Source organism: Mesoplodon mirus (assembly GCF_964341445.2).
Source record: "Mesoplodon mirus genome assembly, chromosome: 3".
Lineage (NCBI taxonomy): Eukaryota > Metazoa > Chordata > Mammalia > Artiodactyla > Ziphiidae > Mesoplodon > Mesoplodon mirus.
Window position 1 is genome coordinate 103,449,474 of NC_138978.1, and position 21,399 is coordinate 103,470,872.

The following is a 21,399-nucleotide window of genomic DNA, read 5'->3' on the forward strand; positions in this document are numbered from 1 at the left end:
GGGGGAGGCCGGGGACGAAGACTGAATGCCTCTAATGAGAAGCATTTCCTGATGCTGGACTGAGGCTAGAAGCTGGGACTGAAGGGCGATCTGGCTAGGGCCCTCCCCTCCGGGCCTGGTGTCCGGGCCCCTGCCAGGACCAAGATTTAGGGCTTCTCTGGGTGGGCCTCACAGGAGCAGAGAGTAGCCTTAGCAAAGGGAGACCGAGCCTAGCACCTCTCTTGAGATTCCAAGTGGGGCCACTTCCCTTTTCTTTTTCACAGGGGCCAACCAGAGCCCCAGCCTGGCCTTGGGAAAACATCGGGCCTAGGCTGAGGGCTGAGGTTGCCTCTGGAGTGAGGCCATGGGGGCAGGGGCGTCTGGAGACCTGGGGGCTGTCTTAGGGGTGAGACGCCTAGGGTGTGGAGGAGGAGGGGAAGATGGAAGGACGGCTAATGGGAAGCAGGTGGAAGGGCTGCCTGAGTCCCAGCCAGGGGACAGGCTGGCTGGGATGGCCCAGTCAGTGGGAGAACCCGTCAACTCACAGATAATCCTAGGGAACAGGCTCCGGGATGCCCATTCATATTCATTATGTGTGAAGTGGGCGGTTGTAAAGTTAGCTTTCTCTTCATTTAGCTGTCACTAGACAGAAAAATATGAGCTGTGGGCAGATGCCCCTGGATGGGAGCCAGTAGCTGGTCTCTGGCCTCCCTGTGCCCTCCCCCACCAGGGCCTCCCTCCCGCACAGGGCCCGCTCTGGCCTCTGCCTGCCTCTCCTGCCGTTGCTGCATTGATCTCTGACTCAACTTTATTTTCTTCTCTTGCCTGTCTCTTCCCCACTTCTGCTTCCTTGCTTTCACAGATTCTTTCCTCTTCCCTCTTACTAAGCTGTGAGAGAGGGAATCATGGTTTTTCTTGACCATCACTCTATCTCTGGCACCCAGCACAATACCCAGCACAAGTGAGCACTCAATATTTCTAGAACAAACTAATCTTTCTCTCTGCATCTCTCTTAACTTTTGTGAGACAAAAAGTCCAAAATTTTGCTGGCCACTCCTTGGGTGAAGAAACTTCTAGTGCAGTTCTCTTAGCCCTGGAATTAGAAGTGTGGGTTTGTACCCCGGTTCATTATTGACCAGCTGGGCGAAGGTGGTTCTGTTCATGAGCAGTAGCTGGGGCTGCCTCTCCTTACTGCCCAGACTCTTCCCTTCCTGATGCACATGGGGCTCGCACCTGGACCTCAGAAGCCAGGCCCTCAAATGAAGGGAAGGGAAGAGAAGGAGGACACTGGTTTCCTCTGGGTGATGCTTGGGCCTTGTCGCAGTGACTGTCTTGGCCGGCAAATCCGATCTGATGGATTTGCACTCTCCTTGGGAAGAAGCACGGCCCTGGCCACTGGAATCTTTGTGTGCTTGGGTTTCTCTGGGCCTGGAGGAGGAGGCCCGGGGTCGGGGGAGCTGGGCTGCTAGCTGAGGCTGAGCTGCTCTGAGCAATGTGGTTGTGTTTACTGGGAGGGTGGGAGGGCCAGGCCTGCTTTTTTCCTGCCTTCCAGGAAGATAAGGCAGAAAGCGGGGATGAAGGATAGAATGGGTAATACTCTCAAACCACAAGAAAGAGTCCTGGCTTTCGTCTCTGCCCTACAGCTCAGACATGCTCCTGGGAGTCTGGGAGCAGGGAATGGCCACACCCCCGCTACTCTGGGGTCCCAGCCTAGGGGAGCTCAGAACCCTTGGTGGGTTCCCTGGACTTCCGTTCCATCTCCACTCCAGTGTCCGTTCAGCCACAAGCTTATTTCAGCTCTCTCCCCTTCCCATGCCAAATTTTCCCTTCCAGATGAGCCCAGCAACCCTAGAGCCGGGCTTTTCCCCCTTCCTCCTTGTACCAGCCGAAGCCACAGGGACCCCGAGCAGGTGACAGAGCCAGGCATGGCACACATTGAGGGCTGGCCTCAGGCCCATCTTCCCCTAGCCTCTAGGATCCCTGCTTGGACCCCGGGCACAGACCAGCCTTAGAGCAACCAAGTGCCAAACCCTGAGGATACACAATCATCTGGTATAAAAAATACTGCCACCTTTATTATTATGCTGGGCAGCACACTTTTTTACAAAAGTACCTTTACAGAAGTGGGGTTTGGAATCTGAGGGGTTGAGTCTGTGGAAATGTTTTACTGTTACCAACAGCCAATGAGTAAACCAAGGGAGCCTAAGGTTTCTATGGCATTGCTCTGGCCTGATCTCATGGAAGAGAATCCAAATATTTGGTGGTTTCTGGTGAATTTCTGCCCCTTGGAGGGGGAAGAGGACTCCATAGCATGTTGCAGGAGGGGGCACATGTTGCAGGTCAAGAGTAGAGATGGCTGAGCAGGGGAGAAGGGGTACCTTTTACACTGACCTCCAGTTTACAGGCCCTTGTCAGCGCCAGACGCTGGGTGCACGCCCCCTTGTGGTGGGAGGGGGAAGTGAGGCCGGCCCTAGGTTGTCATACAAGACTGGTTTCCCCTAAGAGGCAGGGAGCGCCGCCCAGTTCAACCTGTTTCGTCCTCCCATTTTCCTGCATTCCCTGAATGAAGTGCCAGTTAAGTTGTTTCAGCTGGAGGGATGACAGTTAAACTCAGACAAAGTCTGAAGGAAGCAGGGCAGTATCTTTTTCCCTCTGGCCCAGGGTTTGGGGGAGGGGACCCAGTGTGTGGTAGGAAGAGTCCTACCTGCTTTGAAGCCCCTTTTCTCCTGGGCAGCCTCACCTTATTCTAACAGAAAAGATTCTGTAGCTTGTTCCCTGCGGAAGCCTGAGGGTCCCAGCTGCTCTGCCAGGGCCTCCAGGAACCATCTGGGCCTTGGAGGCAGAGGTGTGTCCTCTCTGGCATCCAGGCCGGGGTGGGGTGGGAGCAGCTGGAAACAGAAACGGGGTTGGGCAGCTCAGTCTGCATGTCCACGTGACAGATCATGTGGTCCAGTTCAGCAGGCTGGGTGGCTCCTTGGACTTCACCCTGAGTGAGATGAGGCTTGGAGACTTATAGTCGCCATCCGGGGAGGGCTCAAAGCTGGGGCCCCCTAGGGCAGGGGAAAAGCCATGGATGGAGTAGATGCCAGGGTGGGCTCCAGGAGAGGCTGGTACCCCCATGAAGCCAGCCACATTCCCATGAGAGTGGGAGTATGGAGACATGCATGGGGAGGGGATGCCCTCTGGAGACATGAGGCAGGGCCCCCTGGGGCTCCCAGACCCTGGACTGGGCCACAGGGAGTTCTGCAGCTGAAAAGAGAGAGAGAAAAAGCAAGCCCGTGAATCGGGAGCCTGGGGGGCCTCCTTACCTAGGGACTCTCTCTTTGCCCTTACGGCTCCAGAGACTTTACAAGAAAACCCCACTTGGTCCAGGTCTAGAATCTGCCCCCTCCTGCCCCCCAGCACTTGCAGTGGCATCTCAGAAGGCCCCGGCCATTACATCTCACAGTGAGGTTTCCTCTAGTGATTCCTTTGTACCAGCTGCCCTGCATACATCATTCATGAGACTGGTAAGAGCCCATTTTGCAGAGGAAGAAGTGATTTACCTACAATCACTTGGAGCCCTAATGCTGCTCCAGGTCTCCCTGGGGCCACAGTTCACACTCTTGCTGGCTTCCCCACGAAATTGTCAGGCCCCACGTCTGGGTGGGGAGGGGTCTCACCTGGGGATGGCTGTCGGTTCGGGGCAGCATGGAGATGTCATAGGCAGACGTGAAGGGGTTCCGCCCCTCCTGGATCTTCCCATAACGCTCACGCTTCCGCCACTTGGCTCTGCGGTTCTGAAACCAGACCTGGGGGCAGGTTGGGAGAGGTTGAGGGGGTAATAAAGCAGCCCTGAGGCGTGGAGCCCACCAGGGAGAGAGTTGATGGTTGCATCCTCCTGTGGGGCGGTGGGGAGCTGGCTCCAGGCTGGAGGATCTTGAGTTGCAGGAACTTATAAATTCACATCATCCTCAGGGCCAGCGAGGGAGCTGGGATGGGGCCTAAGAGAGGCCCAAGCCCAGAGCGGGTTTATTGGCCCCATAGGCCCTCCCCCGCTCCCCGGGCTGAGTCACTCTCTGGTTCTCCAGCCTGGCTATGTCTGGTATCGTTGGGGTCCGTGGCCTCAGAGGGCCTGGACCAGTACACATATGTTGGGTGTCTAGCACCCCTGCCTCATCTCTTTCCCAGTGTTCCCACCTTACCGCATCTGAGAAATCTTAAAGATATTTCTGTTTGGGTCCTGCTTCTGCTTAAACTCTCAGTGGTTCCCTGGAGACCTCGGCCTAGAGCCCAGCTCCTTCACAAGGCCCCTTGGCACTGACCCCTGCCCCTCCCCACAGCCTCATCTCCTGTCAGGCAACAACACTCAGTTCTTCTCAATTCTTCTTAGCTGCCTCTCACCCCAGCTCGCCTTTAAAACACTCTGCTCTCTTACTCCTCCTGCCTTTGCCCACGTTTTCCCTGCCTGCGCTACCCATCCCCTCCACACACATACATCTGAGCTGGGCATCCTCCACTGGACTTCCTAAATACGCCAGCGTTGCTCTCATTATACTTACCACATCCCACTACCATTATCTGTTTTGGAATCCGCCTTTCCCATTCACTTGTGAGCTCTTCGCGGGTGGGGTGGCATACCTGTGTGCTGTGCACATATCTGGGGTGGGTTTGTCATCTGGTATGTGCCCTATGTGTATTGGTGCATGTATTGTATATTTCTATCATTTAATAAACTTTTATGTGTCAGGCTCTAGGCTGGACATTGGCAATATCAAAACCAAACCAAACCCCCCAAATCCTCCTGCTTTCCAGGGATTTAGCTGGGAGCCACAACAAAAGCAGCTGCGAGTGTGTAAAAGTAACCCTACCTGAGTCCCTCACTCCCCACACCGCCTCTCATGCAGGCAGGGTCCCAGAGCAGGCCTGGGGCAAGGCTGAGGAAGGACCCGCAACCGGCTCTCCTTTCCCTACTCTCCCTTCCCTGCAGGAGATGAAAGAGCCTGGAGTTGCTGATCACTTCTCTGGGAATTCTTCCCTGTCACCACCCGCTCTCCCCTCCTCCCTCTGAACCTGCCCCCTGCACTGTCCCGTGTGTGGTCCCCTTATTCCTCCCAACGGGGTGAGGTCTATGGGTGGTGTCATGCGTCTGCCAAGCATCCCTACTCTTGGGCTTCACGGAAGCTTCTAGACTAGGTCTGGGGAGCCTTGTGGCCACGCCTCCATACTTTTAGGGTTGAAAAGGCCTAGAAGAGCAGTGGGGGAAGTGTGCTCCGCTTCCCCAAAGCGGTTGCACCGGGGCAGCTATTCAGGGTACCCCCACACCCACTAAGGCCTGCTGGGGTGTCTGGATAGGTGACATTTGGACTTCTACGGCTTATGTGGTCTGGGGTTACCTTGAATGCTGGGCCTCTTACCCTGATGGCCCCAGGCCCTGAGGAGCCCTGGGGAACAGTTCTGGAAGTCTGTTTTGGGTTCCACCTGGTAGGAACGTGGAAGCAGGAAGACCCAGCAGAGAAGGGGAAACAGCCCAACTCCCTCTGATCCTATGTTGAATCCAGCTGTAGGGCCTTCTCTGCTAGGCTGCAGCTGGCCTCTTTATAGACTGACTGCTGGTTCCCATATTCTGCCAGAGCTGGTCCCTGCCCCAGTGCCCTCGGAGCCTCTGGAGGGGCCCCACCCAGATTGTGATAAGCGTGAGCTCTGCCCCTACTGAGTCTCCTCTGCCGGGAGAGGGACTGTCCTCTGCTTAGAGGTCACCTCCTCACCTTTCCCAAGAGGCCCAAACCCAACCCTTCTCCCGGTGTCTCTTATTTGGCATCAGGGAGCCTGCTGCATATCAAGCAGGTTCAGAGCAAGGCAGCAGTGACCATCTTCCTCTTGGGCCAGACTCTTACTGAAGCCTCCTTTTCCATCCCCACCTCCTGTCTGCCACCTTCATGTTCTTGCTCACTTCCAGCATCCTTGGACATGGATCCCCTTCCCTTCCTCCTTTCCCAGCATTCCTCCATCCTCCCACCCCATCCACACAGGCTGGGCCCCACCCTAGTGAAGCTGGCAACAGCCCCACCCCGCCCCGGGGCCTGATTTCTGTTGGGGAAGAGTTTGTTGTGGGCAGGGGCTCCCGGACAGGCTCTCCCAACCACAGTCTGGGAGTTGTCAGGACTGAGGTCACTGGTTCAGGATGGCTTTAAGCAGCACCGATCCTGAGACCCCCGGCAGGGACCCTCCCCACTCTGGGCAGCTACCTTGGGAGAAGCCCTGATTCGTGTTTTAGCATTTCACGTCTTCCAAAATGCACACATCTGTGATCCTCAAAGATACTCCTTATGTAGGTAGTACTATCATTCCCTTTTCTTAAATTGGGAAACCAAGACAGAGATTCAGTGACATGCCCCAAGTCACCTGGTCAGCTAGAAGTGGCAGAGTTAGGACTCCCATACAGGTCTTTTGACTCCAGGAGCCTGTCACCCCCATCCCATGCAGGAGCCTCAACTTGGGCCGCAAGCCTGTGGCTGCAGCAGAGCAGGGCGTGGAGGGGAGCCCAGGAGGGCCGACGGAGGCAGGCCGACTCTGTGTGGTGCCAGCGTCCACCTCTCCCAGCCCCTCCGTGGCCCGGCTTATGGTCTGGATGGTTGAGGCAGCCAGAGAGCCCTGTGGCCGGGGTGCCCTCACCTGTACCCGGGCCTCGGTGAGGTCCGTGCGCAGAGCCAGCTGCTCCCGGGCATACACATCAGGGTAGTGGGTTTTCTGGAAGACTTTCTCCAGCTCCTCCAGCTGGAACGTGCTGAAGGTCGTGCGGTTACGGCGCTTCTTGCTCTTGTTCTTGGCCAACTCCATGGAGTCAGGGAGTCCCGGGGACAGAGGGACACGCAGGCTGGCCAGGCAGGGGCCTGGGGAGCCTGGCAAGTTAGAGGGCCCGTCTCGGGGGCCCCCTCGGCAGTCCAAGGGCAGCTGGGGGAAGCTGGCAGCTTTGGAGGCCTTCTCCTCAGCTGCAATGGAAAACACAAAAAGGAGGATGGAAACCGAACCGGGGGGTTTTGTGGGTGGAATAGAGGGAGGGGGAAGAACGTTGACGCTTCAGTCCCCGCCTCCCCCTTCCTTTTTCCTCCCGTCCTCCTGGCAGCCACCCTTCAAGGGAGCCTGGCATTCAGAGGCCTGCCTGCTGAGCCTCCAGCTGGGGAGGGGGCCCTGGGGAGCCATGTGCTCTGTGGTCTGGGTGGATCTGCTGGGGACAGAGCGGGGTTCATTCTGGGGAAGTATTCTGTGGTGGCACGTCCCACAGGGTGTGGAGGTGCCAGGATGGATGCCATGGCAGGGCCTAGCACAGGGGCGGGAAGAGGGGGTGGCCTCCTTGACCCTGACTCTGCAGGCCTTGGCTCCCATGCCCATGCCTCTGCTCCAGGACTGGATAGGGACAGGGATGCTCAGACCACCTTTGGCTGATCTCGCTGGGCCTTATTCTCTGAACCCGAAGTCTCAGGACAATGTCAAATCCCCCTGCCCTGGGGTATGAAAGGCAAGATGGGGCAAAGAAGCTTCAAGAAGGATTGTCAAATTCCTCTGAAAATACTGATGTTTGGGCAAGGACTTAAGCTCCAGCATTAGAGAGCAGGAGATAGGAGACAGGCTATGATCGGAAAAGGAGAGGTAGGGGACAGTGGAAACAGGGCACAGTTCCATAGCTCATCATTCTTGTCATCGTCTGCCCCTCCCCTCCCCAGGAGTTTCTGATGGCTCCCCCATTGCCCACGATTAACAAGCAGCCCCACTCTGACGTGCTAGCCCTCACTCAGGAAACTTGATGGAGCTCTACCACGACTGGGGCATGGTGAAAAATAGGTCACCCTGATCACCCCGCCCTCTCCCTCTGGCAAGGACCCCCAGCAGCGTCGCCATGAAATCTCTTCTTAACAGTCCTCTGGGATGGCAGAAGCAGCGCCACAAAGATGCCCCACTGATTCACACAGCCTCTTCCCTGGCCCCAGGCCCATCCCCAGTGGGGGCTTGGCCCCCAGGAGGCCCAGTGAGCTGGCACCAAGAGGCAGTTTCTTTCCCAGGACTTAGTGTTGGGATCACAGCTTGGGGGGTGGGGGGCGGGGTGGGGATAGAACTGGAGAGATGGGCTCTGGGGTTCTGGGTCTGACGAGTCCCTGTCTGCCTGTGGAGGACAAGTTGGGCAAGGTCCCCCCCAGCTGGAAGGTGCTGGGTGACCTCCCAGGACCACCCAGGCCGTGAAATAAGCTACGCTTCATGAGTGTGTCCTGGAGGCCGGGGAGAGTCAGGTAGGGCCTGCCCTCAGGCCAGTGCATAGTGACAGCCCAGACACCAGGCTTCTTTCATAATTCAGGTGGAGCATAGGTGGGGAAAATGCTTCAGTCCCTGACTTCTATTCCTGGGCAACACATTTTGGTTCTGGGGTAGTTCCACCTGGTAGGACCTGAGGAAGGAGGACTCAATGGAAGTTGAAGCAAATCATTTTAAATGGTCAGGAAGACCAGGGAGACTGGGAGGGGGAACTGTACACACAGCAGGCCTGAGAGGGAGGGGTCTCGGTATCTTGGATTCAGAGGGAGGGACAGCTGGACTCCAGGCAGAAAAGGGTGAGGGTGGCTCAGGGACGGGGTCAGAGGAGCACTGATGTCACTGCAGAGGGCTCCCCAAAGCTCTGGGGCTTGCTCATCTGCCTCTTGGGCCCTCAGTGACTGTCTCAATAGGATCTGCCCAGATTGGAAGTGATCAGACCTGGAGGTCTGGGACTTGTCTTCTTGACCTTAAACCACCCAGCTACCAGGGTAAAGGATGAAAATGCAGCAGGCCGTCTCAGAATAGCTATCCAAAAAAAGAGCCAAGCCTGCCGGCCTCTGCTGGCCTCCTGGGACGTGGCCTCCCAGGACTGCCCATTCTGCAGCCCTCTCAGAGGACCACAGAACTTCTTCCCTTTTCATTGCCATTGTCCTGGAACCTCCACCCGCCTGGAGGACTCCAGTGTAAGGGCAGCAATCCCCCACTTTGGAGACAGGGGCATGCCTCATAGAACACCAAGCAGCCTCCTGAGGAGCAAGGCCCAGAAGAGAAAAGAGATGGAGGTGGGCTAAATGAAGGGCAGCGATCAAAGAAAGGCAGAGCAGGAATAGAAGCCAGCAGTTTGAATCTAAGCTTATCAGGGGAAAGGTGCACTGTAAGCCCGGTGCATGTTTAAGATGTGCACAGGCTCTGTACAGGAGTCACTTGCACCTGGTGGGCACACTGGGTGATTAAGAGGGTAGTGCTCCTGTTGGAGATAGAAAGCCTTGGAGCTCAGCACTGGGATGTCCGTGGCCTGCACAACCGCAGAACCACAGCAGCAGTCTGTTGGGCCTGAAAGACAAGAGTCAGGAGGAGCACCAGCAGAGCTCTGTCCCTGACTCGGCTCTCACACCCCGGGCACTCCCCCACGCGGGGGGCTGCCAGAGCCCCTACTAGCGGCTGCCTCGAAGCCTTGGCAGCTCGGGAGCCGCACGGCTCGGGCTGCCTACCGGGAGCCCCACTGGCCCCATGGATGGCGTCCATCGACGCCGCAGGACCAGCCATCCGGCTTTCAGCTTTCGCGGCAGCCTTGCTCCGCGCGCGCCCTTTCCCAAGCGACCGGCAGAGCTCTCTGAAGCCTGGGCTTCCGCTGCTCCGGCTGAATATCCGAAGCTGTTGTGCACCTACACGCCGTTTGTAAACCCCCAGTGGGGCCTTGGTGCTCTCCCTCGAGGTTCCCAGCCTTGCCCTAGAGGCCTCAGCCGGGGCCAACGGCTGAGGACTCTTCTCGAAGTCCGCGGCCGGCCCGGAGACCGCGGTCAGCCTGGTTATCCGGCTCAGGGTCTCAGCGGCGGCGGCGGGCGCGTTCCGAGATCAAGAAGCCAAGCTAGGGGACAGACCCCGGCAGAGCAGGAAGGAACAGCCAGGCACTTCTCCGTCCCTCTGAGCAGCCACTAGCTGAGGGCGCGAAGATGGCTGGCGCCGCCAGGACGCGACCGCGGTGCAGACCAGGGCTGGGCGCTCTCCGCACAGGGCGGCCAAGGGCTGGAGGGGAGCGCCTTTCCAGGCTCTCGAGCGCGCAATTGCCCGGCCTCGCAAGGATCGCGCAGCAGATGGGCGCAGCTGCGCGCTCACTGGTCTGAACTGGAAACGCTCGGAGCTCGTTATTTTAAAAGCTAAGAAATTAAGCGGGCTACCCCTTTGACCAACATTTCCCACCAAGCAGACCGCGCGGCCCCAGTCCCCGGGGCTGTCCCTCCCTAGCAGCCCAGCTCTGCCACAGGGACGCAGGCCACCCGCCCGCCTGCCGAGTTCAGGCCAGGGCACTGGGGAGGCCAGGGCACTGAGGAATCCAGGGGCGGCCGGGGTCTCTACCCAGTCTCGGCTCGCACCCGCCGCGCCTCCTTTTCGTTTGGTCTGTCCTCTGCTCAACTGGAATCGTTAATTTCCTTCTCCCACTTGTTCCCATTTTGCTATTTTCTACTCTTTTAGGATGTCCTTTTTTTTCTTTCGTATTGTCTGCTTGCTTCTCTCTTCCTCCGTTCCCTCCTTCTCCATTTACCCGCTTCGTTCGATCCTCCCCTTGCTTTCTTTTTTTCATTCGTTCATTTATTCCTTTCCGTTCTGCCCAGTTCGCCGACCGCCTTTAGCTCTCCTTCTTTCCTCTCTCGTCTGTTGTTTTGTCCAATTTCCTTTTCCCTCTTTTTGGTGGTTGTTTACACTTTTTGGTTTTCTTTCCACGCATTTCGTTGTGAACACCCTCGCCGTCGCTAGATTCCTCCTCGCCGCTCGTTCTGCTCCAGCGCTCTCCGTAGTTTGCTCGGCGCCGGGGCCGGGGCCGGTCGCGATCCTGGCAGTCCGTGCGGGATCCGTCGCGCCCAGCAGGGACTCGGACCTGCAGGGTGGGTCCTGCCGGACGCGGCGCACCAAGCCAGGCCGGGTACCTGTCCCCGGCGGTGCTCACGGCGCTGCGCGGCCGCCGCCGTCTGTCTGGGATCAGAGGAGCCAGGCCAACTGCTTCTCATTAAGTCCCAACTGTGGTTTTTATCAGGAGAGCCTCTTTCAAAGGGCACAGACACGAAGCTCCGCGGACTCGCTCATTTCCTCCGCTGACCCCCACACACCTCCCAGCCCTCCCCTACACATTCCCACCGCCCCGACTGGGCGAAGGCCCGAGCTGCCTGGCCTCTCCGAGGAGGCCCGCGAGGCGCCAGCGGGGCGGAGGCGGGTTGCAGCCGATCTCGGAGGATCCAGCTCTGGGCCTAAGCTGCGGGATGTGGCAGCAAAGATGAGGCGGGCGCGGGCACCGACATTTCCACAGGTCAGCCGGTGCAGCGGGCGGCGGCGGGGTTGCGAACCCGCCCGCCAGGCCCCGGAGTTCAGGCGCGTTCTTGGGAGACGGCGCGGTCCAACTGGCCTTAGTGAATAGGGCACCGGCCCAGGAGCCGGAGGCACCCAGGGGTTAGGCCCGCTCCCGACGGCCCCGCGGTGACGATCCAGTGCGAGGAAGCCAAGACTGCGAGAAGGGCGGCCATCGCCGTGCATAACGACGGGGAGGCCAGGTTAGTCTGGGAAATAAGAACACAGTTATTCCGTATTGAGAACGGCCCCGGCACTGCGGCACTAGCCGCGGCCACTGCGCCGAGCGCCTAAGGCGCAGGCAGCAGCGCCTTTCCCGGGGAGGCCAGGCCGCAGCCCTCGGCTGAGTCCCGGCTTGGCCACTGTAGGTCGGGGCCAGCCCGAGGGCCCTCAGCGGGCGCCAGACACAAAAGCCGCGCTTCTCTCCCCGCATGGGGGCCAAGAGTTAAGTGTGGCGCCCGGGCCCTGGGCCCGGTCCGGGCTTCTGGGTCGGTGTCAGTTCCAGCCCAACTCTGGCCAAGCACGATCTCTCTTTCCCGGTTCCGGCCGCCTTCGGGCCCGAGTGGGCCCCGGGCCGTCGACACTCCACCCTCTCTCGACCTCCCGCCTCCCATTCCCGCCACCAGAGGCACGCGTGGCTCTGCCTCCCGCACTGCGCTGGCTTTCGCCCGGCCGGGACCAGCGTCAGTCCGGCTTCAGAGGGAGCCGTGGCGAAGGGCGAGAGAGGTAAAAAGTTAAGAGTAGGCGAGCGGGAGAGGGAAGCGGGGAGGCCCCTGCGGGCCCGGGGATGGAAGACGGAGAGCTGGTAGGGGCTGCGCGCTACGCCCCGCGCCGCGCTTTACCTTCCGCGGGGCCCTCGTAGAAGTGGCCGCCGTTGAGCGCCGGGCTGGGGCCGAGGTCCTGCAGGTACTTGGCGGGCGGCTTGGCCGGCTCCGGGAGGTAGGGCTCCAGGGGCCCGCAGGCCGGAAAGCGGGTCAGCCGCGGGCCGCGGGGTGGCGCGGGATGCAGGTGAGGCGCGGCGGCCGGAGTTCCCTGGGGGCCCGGAGGCTCATCCCCGGCGGCCGCGTAGGGGCGAGGCCCGGGCCCCACGCCGAAAGGCGCGCAGCTCTCCGGGTCCATGCCGGCTCGGGGCGCACAGGCCGCCGGGGGCTCCGGGGCTCGCGCTGCCCGCGCGGCCTGTGAGCGCCCGCCAAGGGGGAGGGACCTGGGCGCGGGGGCGCGGAGCCCCCGGGAGCGGCGCGCGCCGCGGGGGGCGGGGGGCGGGGGACAGGGGAGGGGGCCGCACTCTGACTTAATGCTGGAACCATCCACGTCACGTGCGGCCCCGCGCGGGTTAACCCCTCGGAGCCCGGGAGCCCCCTGATTCACTCCAGTCGCGGTATCAGAAGCAGTTGGAGAGGGGGAGGAAACCACCCCCTCTCGAGGGCAGGGTCCCTTTTGTCTGCCCATCTTGGTGAGTCCCTTGTTTAGAGCAGCACCCTTGGCCCTGATATCTGGCCAGGAGGCTCTTGACCCTGGAGGGGTGAGGCAGTTCGGGGGTAGATACCACCTCCACCCACAACAAATACTTTTAGGCCTGGTCTCCTGACATTAGCCTGGGATAATGGCCAGGCAACAGGTAGGGGCTGGGCTGGGACTTTATCTAACTCTCTTTACTGGGAGTTGGAAAAACTTGCCTCCAGCAAAAACACCTCCGTTAGAGATCTCTTGTTTCGGGGAGAGGAGTCATTGGGAGTGTTGTGTGGAAACAGCTCTTATCTGGCAATGGGGGCTGGGAGCTGGGCACGATCATTACTTAGCTGTGGAGCCTTGAACTAGCCACTTAGTGTCCTCATCTGACTGTGGAGGTTGGACAGAGTCAATCCGCATAGTCTTTCTGTATATTCATGGTGGGTTTCAGAAGCAGAGGCAGGGCCACAGCAGACAGGGGGCTCCCAGAGGCAGCTCAGGACTGAACAGAGTCCAGCAGAGGTTACCTTAGGAGCAGGTGGAGGAATACCTAGAGGGTTTTGTGTTTGAACAGCAGGCAGGGAGTGAATGCCTTTTAGTGGGCAAATGATCTGGAAGTGCCTGGGGAACCACTGGAGAGAGGCTGTCTGAAGCTTAGACCTTGGGGCTCTGCTGCCCCAGGCCTGCCACTTTGGAAGGAGGCCAAGGTAGGAACTCCATCTCCTAAGAGTTGGGTCTCCCTAGCCAAAAGGAAGCAGAAGACTAAAGCAGTAGCTTAGAATTTCCAAAAAGTGAAACAACCTCCACCCTACCTAAGATCTGGGAAGAAATACCCAAGGGCCCTAGGACCCTGCTTACTTCAGTGGATTGAGGAGTCCCTAGGTCTGGTTACACCGATTTTTATTTTCAACACCTCCAGAGGCTAGCAAGAGGGGTGGGGAGTCAAACATCATTTGTATTTCATTTGAATTCTCAATTTTTAAAGGAATCCAAGGGCCCTGGTGTGAACACCTCCCTCTTCCGCTGGGGGCTTAGAGGGGGTTTCTTGGCTGTCCTCAGCCAGAGTTGGGCTGTAAATCAAGGCCAAACAGGAACCAGAAGCCTTGCATCTCACAAGTAGTCATTAAGCCATTATTAAACGTACCGTAACTTCTCTGAAGCCTTATTGGTTTAAACACCACATTGGAGGCATTATGGCCATTAGGGCCCCTAATCACAGACTGCAGACTTGGGGTAGTGAGATGGCAGCACCTGGGGCTGCTATTTCCAGCCAACAGGGAGGCTTAGCTTGGAATTAAGCTTCCTCTCTGGCCTCACCAGGGAGATCCATTCTCTAGGATCCAGTGGATCCCAGCTCTGGGCAACCAACTTGTATTGATCACTTTTGCCCATTAATAAGGGTTTTTCAATAGTTATTGAGTTAGTAAGTCAACTATACCTCAATTTAAAAAATAACAGATATTGGGGTAGGGCTGTAGATATTGTTGACTTTTTTAGGAGCATGTTAATATCAATTCAGGACACCTCTTCTGTTTAACAAAGTAGTCAAGCAGCTTACTGTGGAAGATGCAAGTATGACACAGGAAAAACATCATCAACAGTCTAAACAAGGCAGCTTAGCTTAAATGCCAAGTGTTTTGCCTCCTGTGATAACCGTTCTGAGGCTCAGTTTACTCATCATAAAAATTGGCCACACACGCGGACAAGGGATATTTGAGAAGCACTTATTTTGATGGCTGTGATGAACTGTGTTCATTTAAGAGATTATTATTATCATAAAGAGATCCAGAAACTGCAGCCCAGATTTCTGGGTTACATCACTGAATTGGTGGAAGGCTCCTGACCCCAGATGGAAGGGGCCAGAATCTGGGGCTGAACAGAGAGACCTAGGGAGCCGCACCCCTTCCCGAGCCCAGAAGTTCCTCCTGCCATTCTCCCGCTCTTTGAACAGAACCAATTTCCATGCTGAGATGGTGTTGCCAATTGAACTGAGGTGGCGGGAAATCACAGATTACATTTAAGTTGGGTCAGGTAGATGGGGTTGCCCCTCTGGGAGGGTTTTCTTCCAGGACCATGCAAAACAGAGTACCGAGAGGAGGCTTTCCTTCTCTCCTTTGAAACCACTAGTGCAAACTCTTACCTTTATCCGTATATGGTCTGGGCAGGTGCATAGAAAAAACAAAAATGCAACCTCAGAGTTATTAAGTTTTCCCTTCTTAGGAGGGCTGAGAGATCATGAAGTATAGGGGCCCTCATTTTGCAGATAAAAACAACAGCTAACACATAGTATGTACAGTGTGCCAGGCACTATCTAATGTATTCTCTCTATATCGATTTACTTAACCCTCACAACAACCCCAGGAAGGAGGCACAGTTATTATCCCCATTTTACAGAGAGAGACTGAGGCCACAGAAGGGAGCCATCTGTCTAGCGTGGATATAGCCACTTAGTGGCAGAACCAAAATTTACGCTCAGATCCATGGTTTCCCACCTGACACCAGCTGTCTCTCAGTCGTTCTTCAGCTAACGTAACAAAGCTGGAATCATTGGATGCACACCCTCCTTCTCCCAGAGGAAGGTCAGAACTTCTTCCTGAGAGGGAATTTGAGGCCAGAGTGGATGGGGACAGTTGGTCCAAGATGGAGCCATACTGCTGCCTTTCTGATCACCAAGTGACAGTTTATTGAGACTTGCCATACCCAGCTGTGGTGGCCAGGACAGTAGGTGGAAGGTGGTTTCTGCTAAGCTGAGACCAAATGAAACAGAGCATCTAACACCTGAGAGGTTTTACGACCGACCAACACAGCCAGATGTGGGGCAGAGTTTTAAGAGAATTTGTGAGTTCACCATTCGTGCTATTTAATAACCAGCTGAATTACAATAGCATCTTGTCACTGATGTAGTGTCCAAAGACTCAGTGAGATGAGCTGATAGGATGATCCAGACAATTCTGGGTCCTATCATGTAAAAAAAAATGTCTCCACCTGCTGAGGAAAACCTACTTTTAAAATGGGAATGAAGGACTTCCCTGGTGGTGCAGTGGTTAAGAATCCACCTGCCAATGCAGGGGACATGGGTTTGAGCCCCGGCCCGGGAAGATCCCACATGCCGCAGAGCAACTAAGCCCCTGCACAACTACTGAGCCTGTGCTCTAGGGCCTGCGAGCCACAACTACTGAGCCTGTGTGCCACAACTACTGAAGCCCACATGCCTAGAGCCCGTGCTCCGCAACAAGAGAAGCGACCGAAATGAGAAGCCCGTGTACTGCAACAAAGACCCAATGCAGCCAAAAAATAAATTAAAAAAAAAAAGGAAATGATACTTATTGGCTGTTTCTAGGCAACTGTTTTACAGTGACTGATTGTTTCATTCATTCATTCATTTAATAGGAGGACCTATTATGTGACAGGCATCTGCTGGCAGTGGGATACAGCAGAGAGCAAGACAGACATGACCCCTTCTTTCATGGAGTGTAAACTTTGCTGGAATGGAAATGTCTCCTCCACAATGAAAAAAAAAATCGTCATTTGGATGTGAATGAGAATGGAATCTGGTCTCCAGAGCAAAGTTCCTGGCTTCTAGGCTCAACTGTAAGGTCAGTTCTTGAATTAGGGAAACATCAGTCCCAACTTCAGCTTTCCTTTCCTTTTCGACTTCTCTCAGTCTACACCACACGAAGGCGAATGTGCTCCTTTCTCTCCCAGTGGATGTCCAAAAGCGGTCAGAACAACGGGAAAGATGGAACCTCAGATCTGACATTTGTTTGACATATACAAAACTTCCTTCCAGACAGGAAAAACTCAGTTGCTTTTTTTTTTTTTTTCTTTGAAGGCAAGACAGTCAGTATTACCCTTGTCCTGTTTAGACTTTGAAATCCTAAATTGATCCCTATGAAAATTCTGGGTCGGGGAGCCCAAGTAGATTGTTTCTCATTAGTGACATTCTTCCTGGAAGGTCAGGCTAAGGAATGGTAAATAAACCTTCAGATCCGGTACTTCCTCCTCATCCATGATATTTAAAAGAAAGAAAGGAAGGGTGGGGGGAAGAAAGCAGCAGCTTTGTGCTGTGGATACCCAGAATCCTTGGCTTTCATTTGGACAATCCAGGCTGAAGTCTGTGCTTTGGAGTAAAATTTCTGGGAAGTTAGGGAGCTATTTTTTCTCTTCTGTTGATTTGATCTCCTTCATTGGGAGAGCCAGTTAACCTGTCTGTACCTCAGTTTCTCCCCTGGAAAATTGAGAGGGATGATTCTGTAGTTCAGCTTTTCTGGAATGAATGAAACAGTATTCATAGAGATGTTTCCTGAGCCTGAGTTCCCCTGAACCTGTATTTGTCTGCTCATTTTCTCCACCCACCTCCCTTGGGTTGGCTTGGAATTGGGGCAGGGGCCAGAGAGGTGGAGCTATGTCTGGGATGTGGCAGTGTCCCAAGGGTCTGGTTTGCCCTGATGTGTGCCTTACTGCTTTTGAGTGAAGGTGAATGTGTTCTGAGGCAAGTGCCGGCACGGACCAGGGGAAGTCATTTTGTGAGGGTGTTTTTGATGAACTCTTTCTTGGTGTGAAACAGAGGGGGGCAGGTTTAGACTTCTTGGCAATTTTCACACTTTGATCAGTCGGTTTTATGTATTCGTTTAGTCATCAAGCATTTGTTGAATGCCTGCCATGTGCCAGACAGTGGGGCTGTGCAGTCGGGATAGACTCAGAGACACAGACCACTTTTTCTCAGGGCTTTTCCACACCAGCAGGAGAGACACAGAACGACAGACATGTATATATCAGGGTATGTTGTGCTGAGGCAGGAGAGCACAGGGGACTATGGGGGCCATGAGACGGGCACTGTCCTCGCCTTGGGCTGGGGGCAGCTGGCCATGGAACACTTCCAGGTTGAACCCTGAAAGTTGAGTGAGGGTCAACCAGGGGAAGGTGTATGGAGATGGCAGGGAGAGGGGGCATTCCAGAGAGAACAGTCCAGAGGTGAGAAAGAGGAAGCCAAGTTTGGGGAACTTGGATTTGTTGACTATTGCTGGGGCCTGGGCAGGCAGAGAGTTTGGGGAGGGGGGGTGGGAGGAAGACAGACAAAGGCAGAGGAGTCCACAGGAATCAAGGGAAGGTCTGGGGGCAGGGCAGGCTGGCACCTCAGGTGTCAGTCCCTGGCATCTGCCAAGCCCAGCTGCAAGTGTTGGATTAGCTAGTGGGAGACGTAGAGGAGGAAGCCCCAGTCCCTAAAGGCCTCCCTAAGCTAAGGCGGGAATGCAGGAGCCACACCCAGAGGGCGGATATCAAGAAAACATGAAAACAACAGCAACAAAAAAGCACACCTGCTCCCTGGAGCCATGAGGTGGAGAGCTGAGCGGAGGGGCAGAGGAGCTGAGGGATGTGGGCGGACAGGTAGGTGTGCGAGGCCTTGCGGGCCAGGGCTCTTACCGGGAGTGCTGGTCAGGGCACCCCTTGAACTCATTTCAGCAGGAAATCCATTGGTTCCAGAGTGTAGATTCCAGATTTGTTATTTTACAGGGCTAACAAGTATGTAATTATCACATTTGGGGCCCTTCAAAGGAAATGCAAACACGCACCACTGAACACCCTTAGAAATGTGAGCAGAACCCACCCCAGAGTTCTGGATGGAGCTCACCACCATGTCACACATACATCCACTCCAGCCCAGGGTCTGCTTCTGCGTTGGAGGAAGAGAGAATATGAAGGCCGGGCCTGAACCTTACAAGGGACTGGGAGAAAAGCAAGTGAAGAGGGTGGAAGGGCCTCTGCTCAGCCTCTTTTGGAGCCCCCTGGGAAGGAGAGGGAGCAGGATTGGTAACAATAATAGTATCCACCACTCAGAGAGCAGCTACAGTGTGCCAGGCACACGCCATCTCCTATCCTCTCTGTGTTACAAAGTCGGTATTAATATTCCCATTTTACAGAATGAAGTAGCTGAGATTGGTCTGTGTATTAGTTATCGGATGCTGCATAACAAATCACTCCAAAACTTAGTGGCTTAAAACAGCAATAGTCAGTGACTGTGGGTCAGGGATTCAGGAGCATCTTGGCTGAGTGGTCTGTCTTGGGGTGCCTCATGACCCCATGTCAGACATTGGCCAGGCTATGGAGGATTTGCCTCCAAGGTGGCTGGCTCACATTGTTGGCAGATTGGTGTTGACTGTTGACGGGAGGCCTCGATTCCGCCCCATGTGGGCCTTTCCACGTGGCTGCTTGCGTGTCCTCATAACCTGGCATCTGGCTTGCCCCACAGAGAATGAGCCAAGACACCAAGGTAGAAGCTGAGATGCCGTTTACGGCCCAGCCTCGGAACTCACACCCCATTACTGCTGCCATGTTCTACTGGCCGCACACATCAGTCCTGATCTTGTGTAGGAGAGGATCTCACACTGCGGCTCCTTGGGTGCCACTGTGTACCCCACTATTGCTGAGTGCTGCTCGGATTCCAACCCAAGTTTCCTGACCCCGAAGGCAAGGCTCTATTGCCAGATGTTGGGTCAGGAGGAGTGGCTGCACTGATGGGTTAAGAAGGGGACTTCAAGGGGCATGATGGGGTGCCTGGCAGGCAAGTGGCAAAGCCCACTGGGCAGTGAGAGCCACGTTGCCTGTCCTGAGGGAGACTGGGGAGATCCCCAAATGGGACCATACATGTTTTGTGTACTCTGAGTGTTCAGCTGTCACAGCAGGCAAACTCCTAGTGGGCTCCCTCAGTACAGTGAGCTGATATCAGGGCTCCACGGGGGGCTCTTTGTTCACGTGGATGAAGGAAGGAAGCAGACTCACCTTTCACCTGAGAAGGGTATTCAGATTCCCTGTTTGCCTTGCTGTCAGCTTAGCAGAGGGAACACTGGCCTTAGAGCTTGAGCTGAGCACTGGGGAGGGGAAATAGTGTTGAGAGCCCATTGTGAGGTCGGTCTGAATTAGGCACTCTACATTTTAAAATTTCATATAATCTGCTCTGGAGGTAGCTATTATTACTCCTACTTTACAGATGACAATATAGAACTCAGAGAAATGAAGTAAGTTGCCCAAGGTGTCACATACTTCCTAAATGACAGGACCAGGAGGCCCCCAGACAGGTGGCCTGGTCAGCTTGCACCATCTCCAGCAGGCACACTGCCTGAGTCTTCAAAGACAGACAAGGGCTGCACCGGCCCCAGCCATTCAGTGGATCTGAGCATTCGGTGAGGCAGAGACCATGCTGGGCAGAATTGTGGGCCAGGGGGATGCAGGGGGATGCACCCCAACTCCAAAGCCGGAGTGGGTCCTTCTTCTGAGATTTTTTTCTCCTGGGGAGATGAGATTTGGACACGTGAACAGTAGTCCTCTAAGATAACTGCTAAGGGTGAGACAGGCTGCCCTTGCTGAGGAACAGATGTGAGCAGGGAGGGGCTGCTGCACTCCCAGGTCACTTCCAGGTGCAGAAGGACACCACTCGGTGGTCATGAGCACATAAGCACTGAGCCCTGAACTCCCAGCTGCACACCCTGAGGACCAAGGCAAAGGATCATTCCCCCTCTCAGGGAATCCTGGGAGACCTCTGAGCAGCCCAGGAAAATGGGGGCCGATGGAGAGGAGGGGGTAGCAACTGAGCGTGGGTCAAGTGGGCAGGGCGCGTCTGGGCACAGGGAGCTCAACTGCCTCCTGCAGGGGGTTTTGTGAAGGAGTAGCAGACATGACCACACATAGGCTGGGCAGCACTAGAAGGTGGCCCATGCAGAATATGGAGCCTACTTTCTTCTGGGCAGTGGGGAGGGTATTGAGAGGCACTCGGAGCAGGGCCTGGCCCATAACAAGTGTTCAGTAAGTGTTAGTATTATTACCGTTGTCATCGTTGTTTTTGTTATTTAGCAGGAGAATGAGAGCTGTGCTTTGGGAATATGATTTTGGTAGCTTAGCAGAATGTTAACAGTAACGATGGTACCTGACATTTATTGAACGCTTACTGTGAGCCAGGTCTTTTAAGTACATTGTCTTATGTAATTCCTTATGAGGCAGGTCCCACTATTTCTCCAGATGAGAAAACTAGGGCACACAGAGCGTAAGGAACTTGCCCAAAGTAGCCAGGGGACGTACGAGAAAGGGACATAGTCAGCGTATAGGAAAGTGGTCCAGGCATGAGGTGACTAAGGCCTGACTGGGGTGTGGCCGAGGAAATGAAGAAGGGAGGCTGAAAGGAAGAGGTAGTTAGTGGGAAGGAGTGACCAGACTTATTGCCACATGGGTGGTGGGGTGTATGGATGACCCACAGCCCAGAGAATGGGGGCTGCAGAGACAGGGCACAGGGACATGGCTTCAGGGGACATGTTGAACCTCTGAGCCGGATTTCCATCCTGAAAGGGGTCCTTCACTCAGTCAGTACACATTGTCAACTGTAAAGCCAGTGCATCTACAAAGCCCCAGGCTACCCGCTGGATGTTGGGGATCTCCTTAAGGGGCAGAGGGAGGAGGGCACCGAGTGGACTTTCTGGGCTCTGGAACCCTGTGATCAGTGCCATCCTGGTGACAGCATGGGGCATCCCAGGTGCTGAGTGAGAGTGGGCCTGGCTACTGACTCTTCAAAGAGCCCTGGCTACGAGGCTGCAGGGGCTGTTGGAGGTAGGGAGCCCAACCCTGGGGATGATTCCT

The 21,399-nt window shown here is 55.7% G+C and overlaps 1 protein-coding gene across 1 annotated transcript; it reads right to left on the minus strand.

The window, feature by feature from the left end:
• Positions 1-2,707: 2,707 nt before the first annotated feature.
• ALX3 (ALX homeobox 3) lies at positions 2,708-12,444 on the minus strand (the record flags this gene model as incomplete). The annotated part of the gene is made up of 4 exons (XM_082612441.1): positions 2,708-3,228; positions 3,642-3,770; positions 6,634-6,950; positions 12,168-12,444. 4 exons carry the CDS (start codon positions 12,442-12,444, stop codon positions 2,920-2,922), a joined length of 1,032 nt encoding a protein of 343 aa, XP_082468567.1. The 3' UTR covers positions 2,708-2,919.
• Between the last annotated feature and the right edge of the window lie 8,955 nt (positions 12,445-21,399).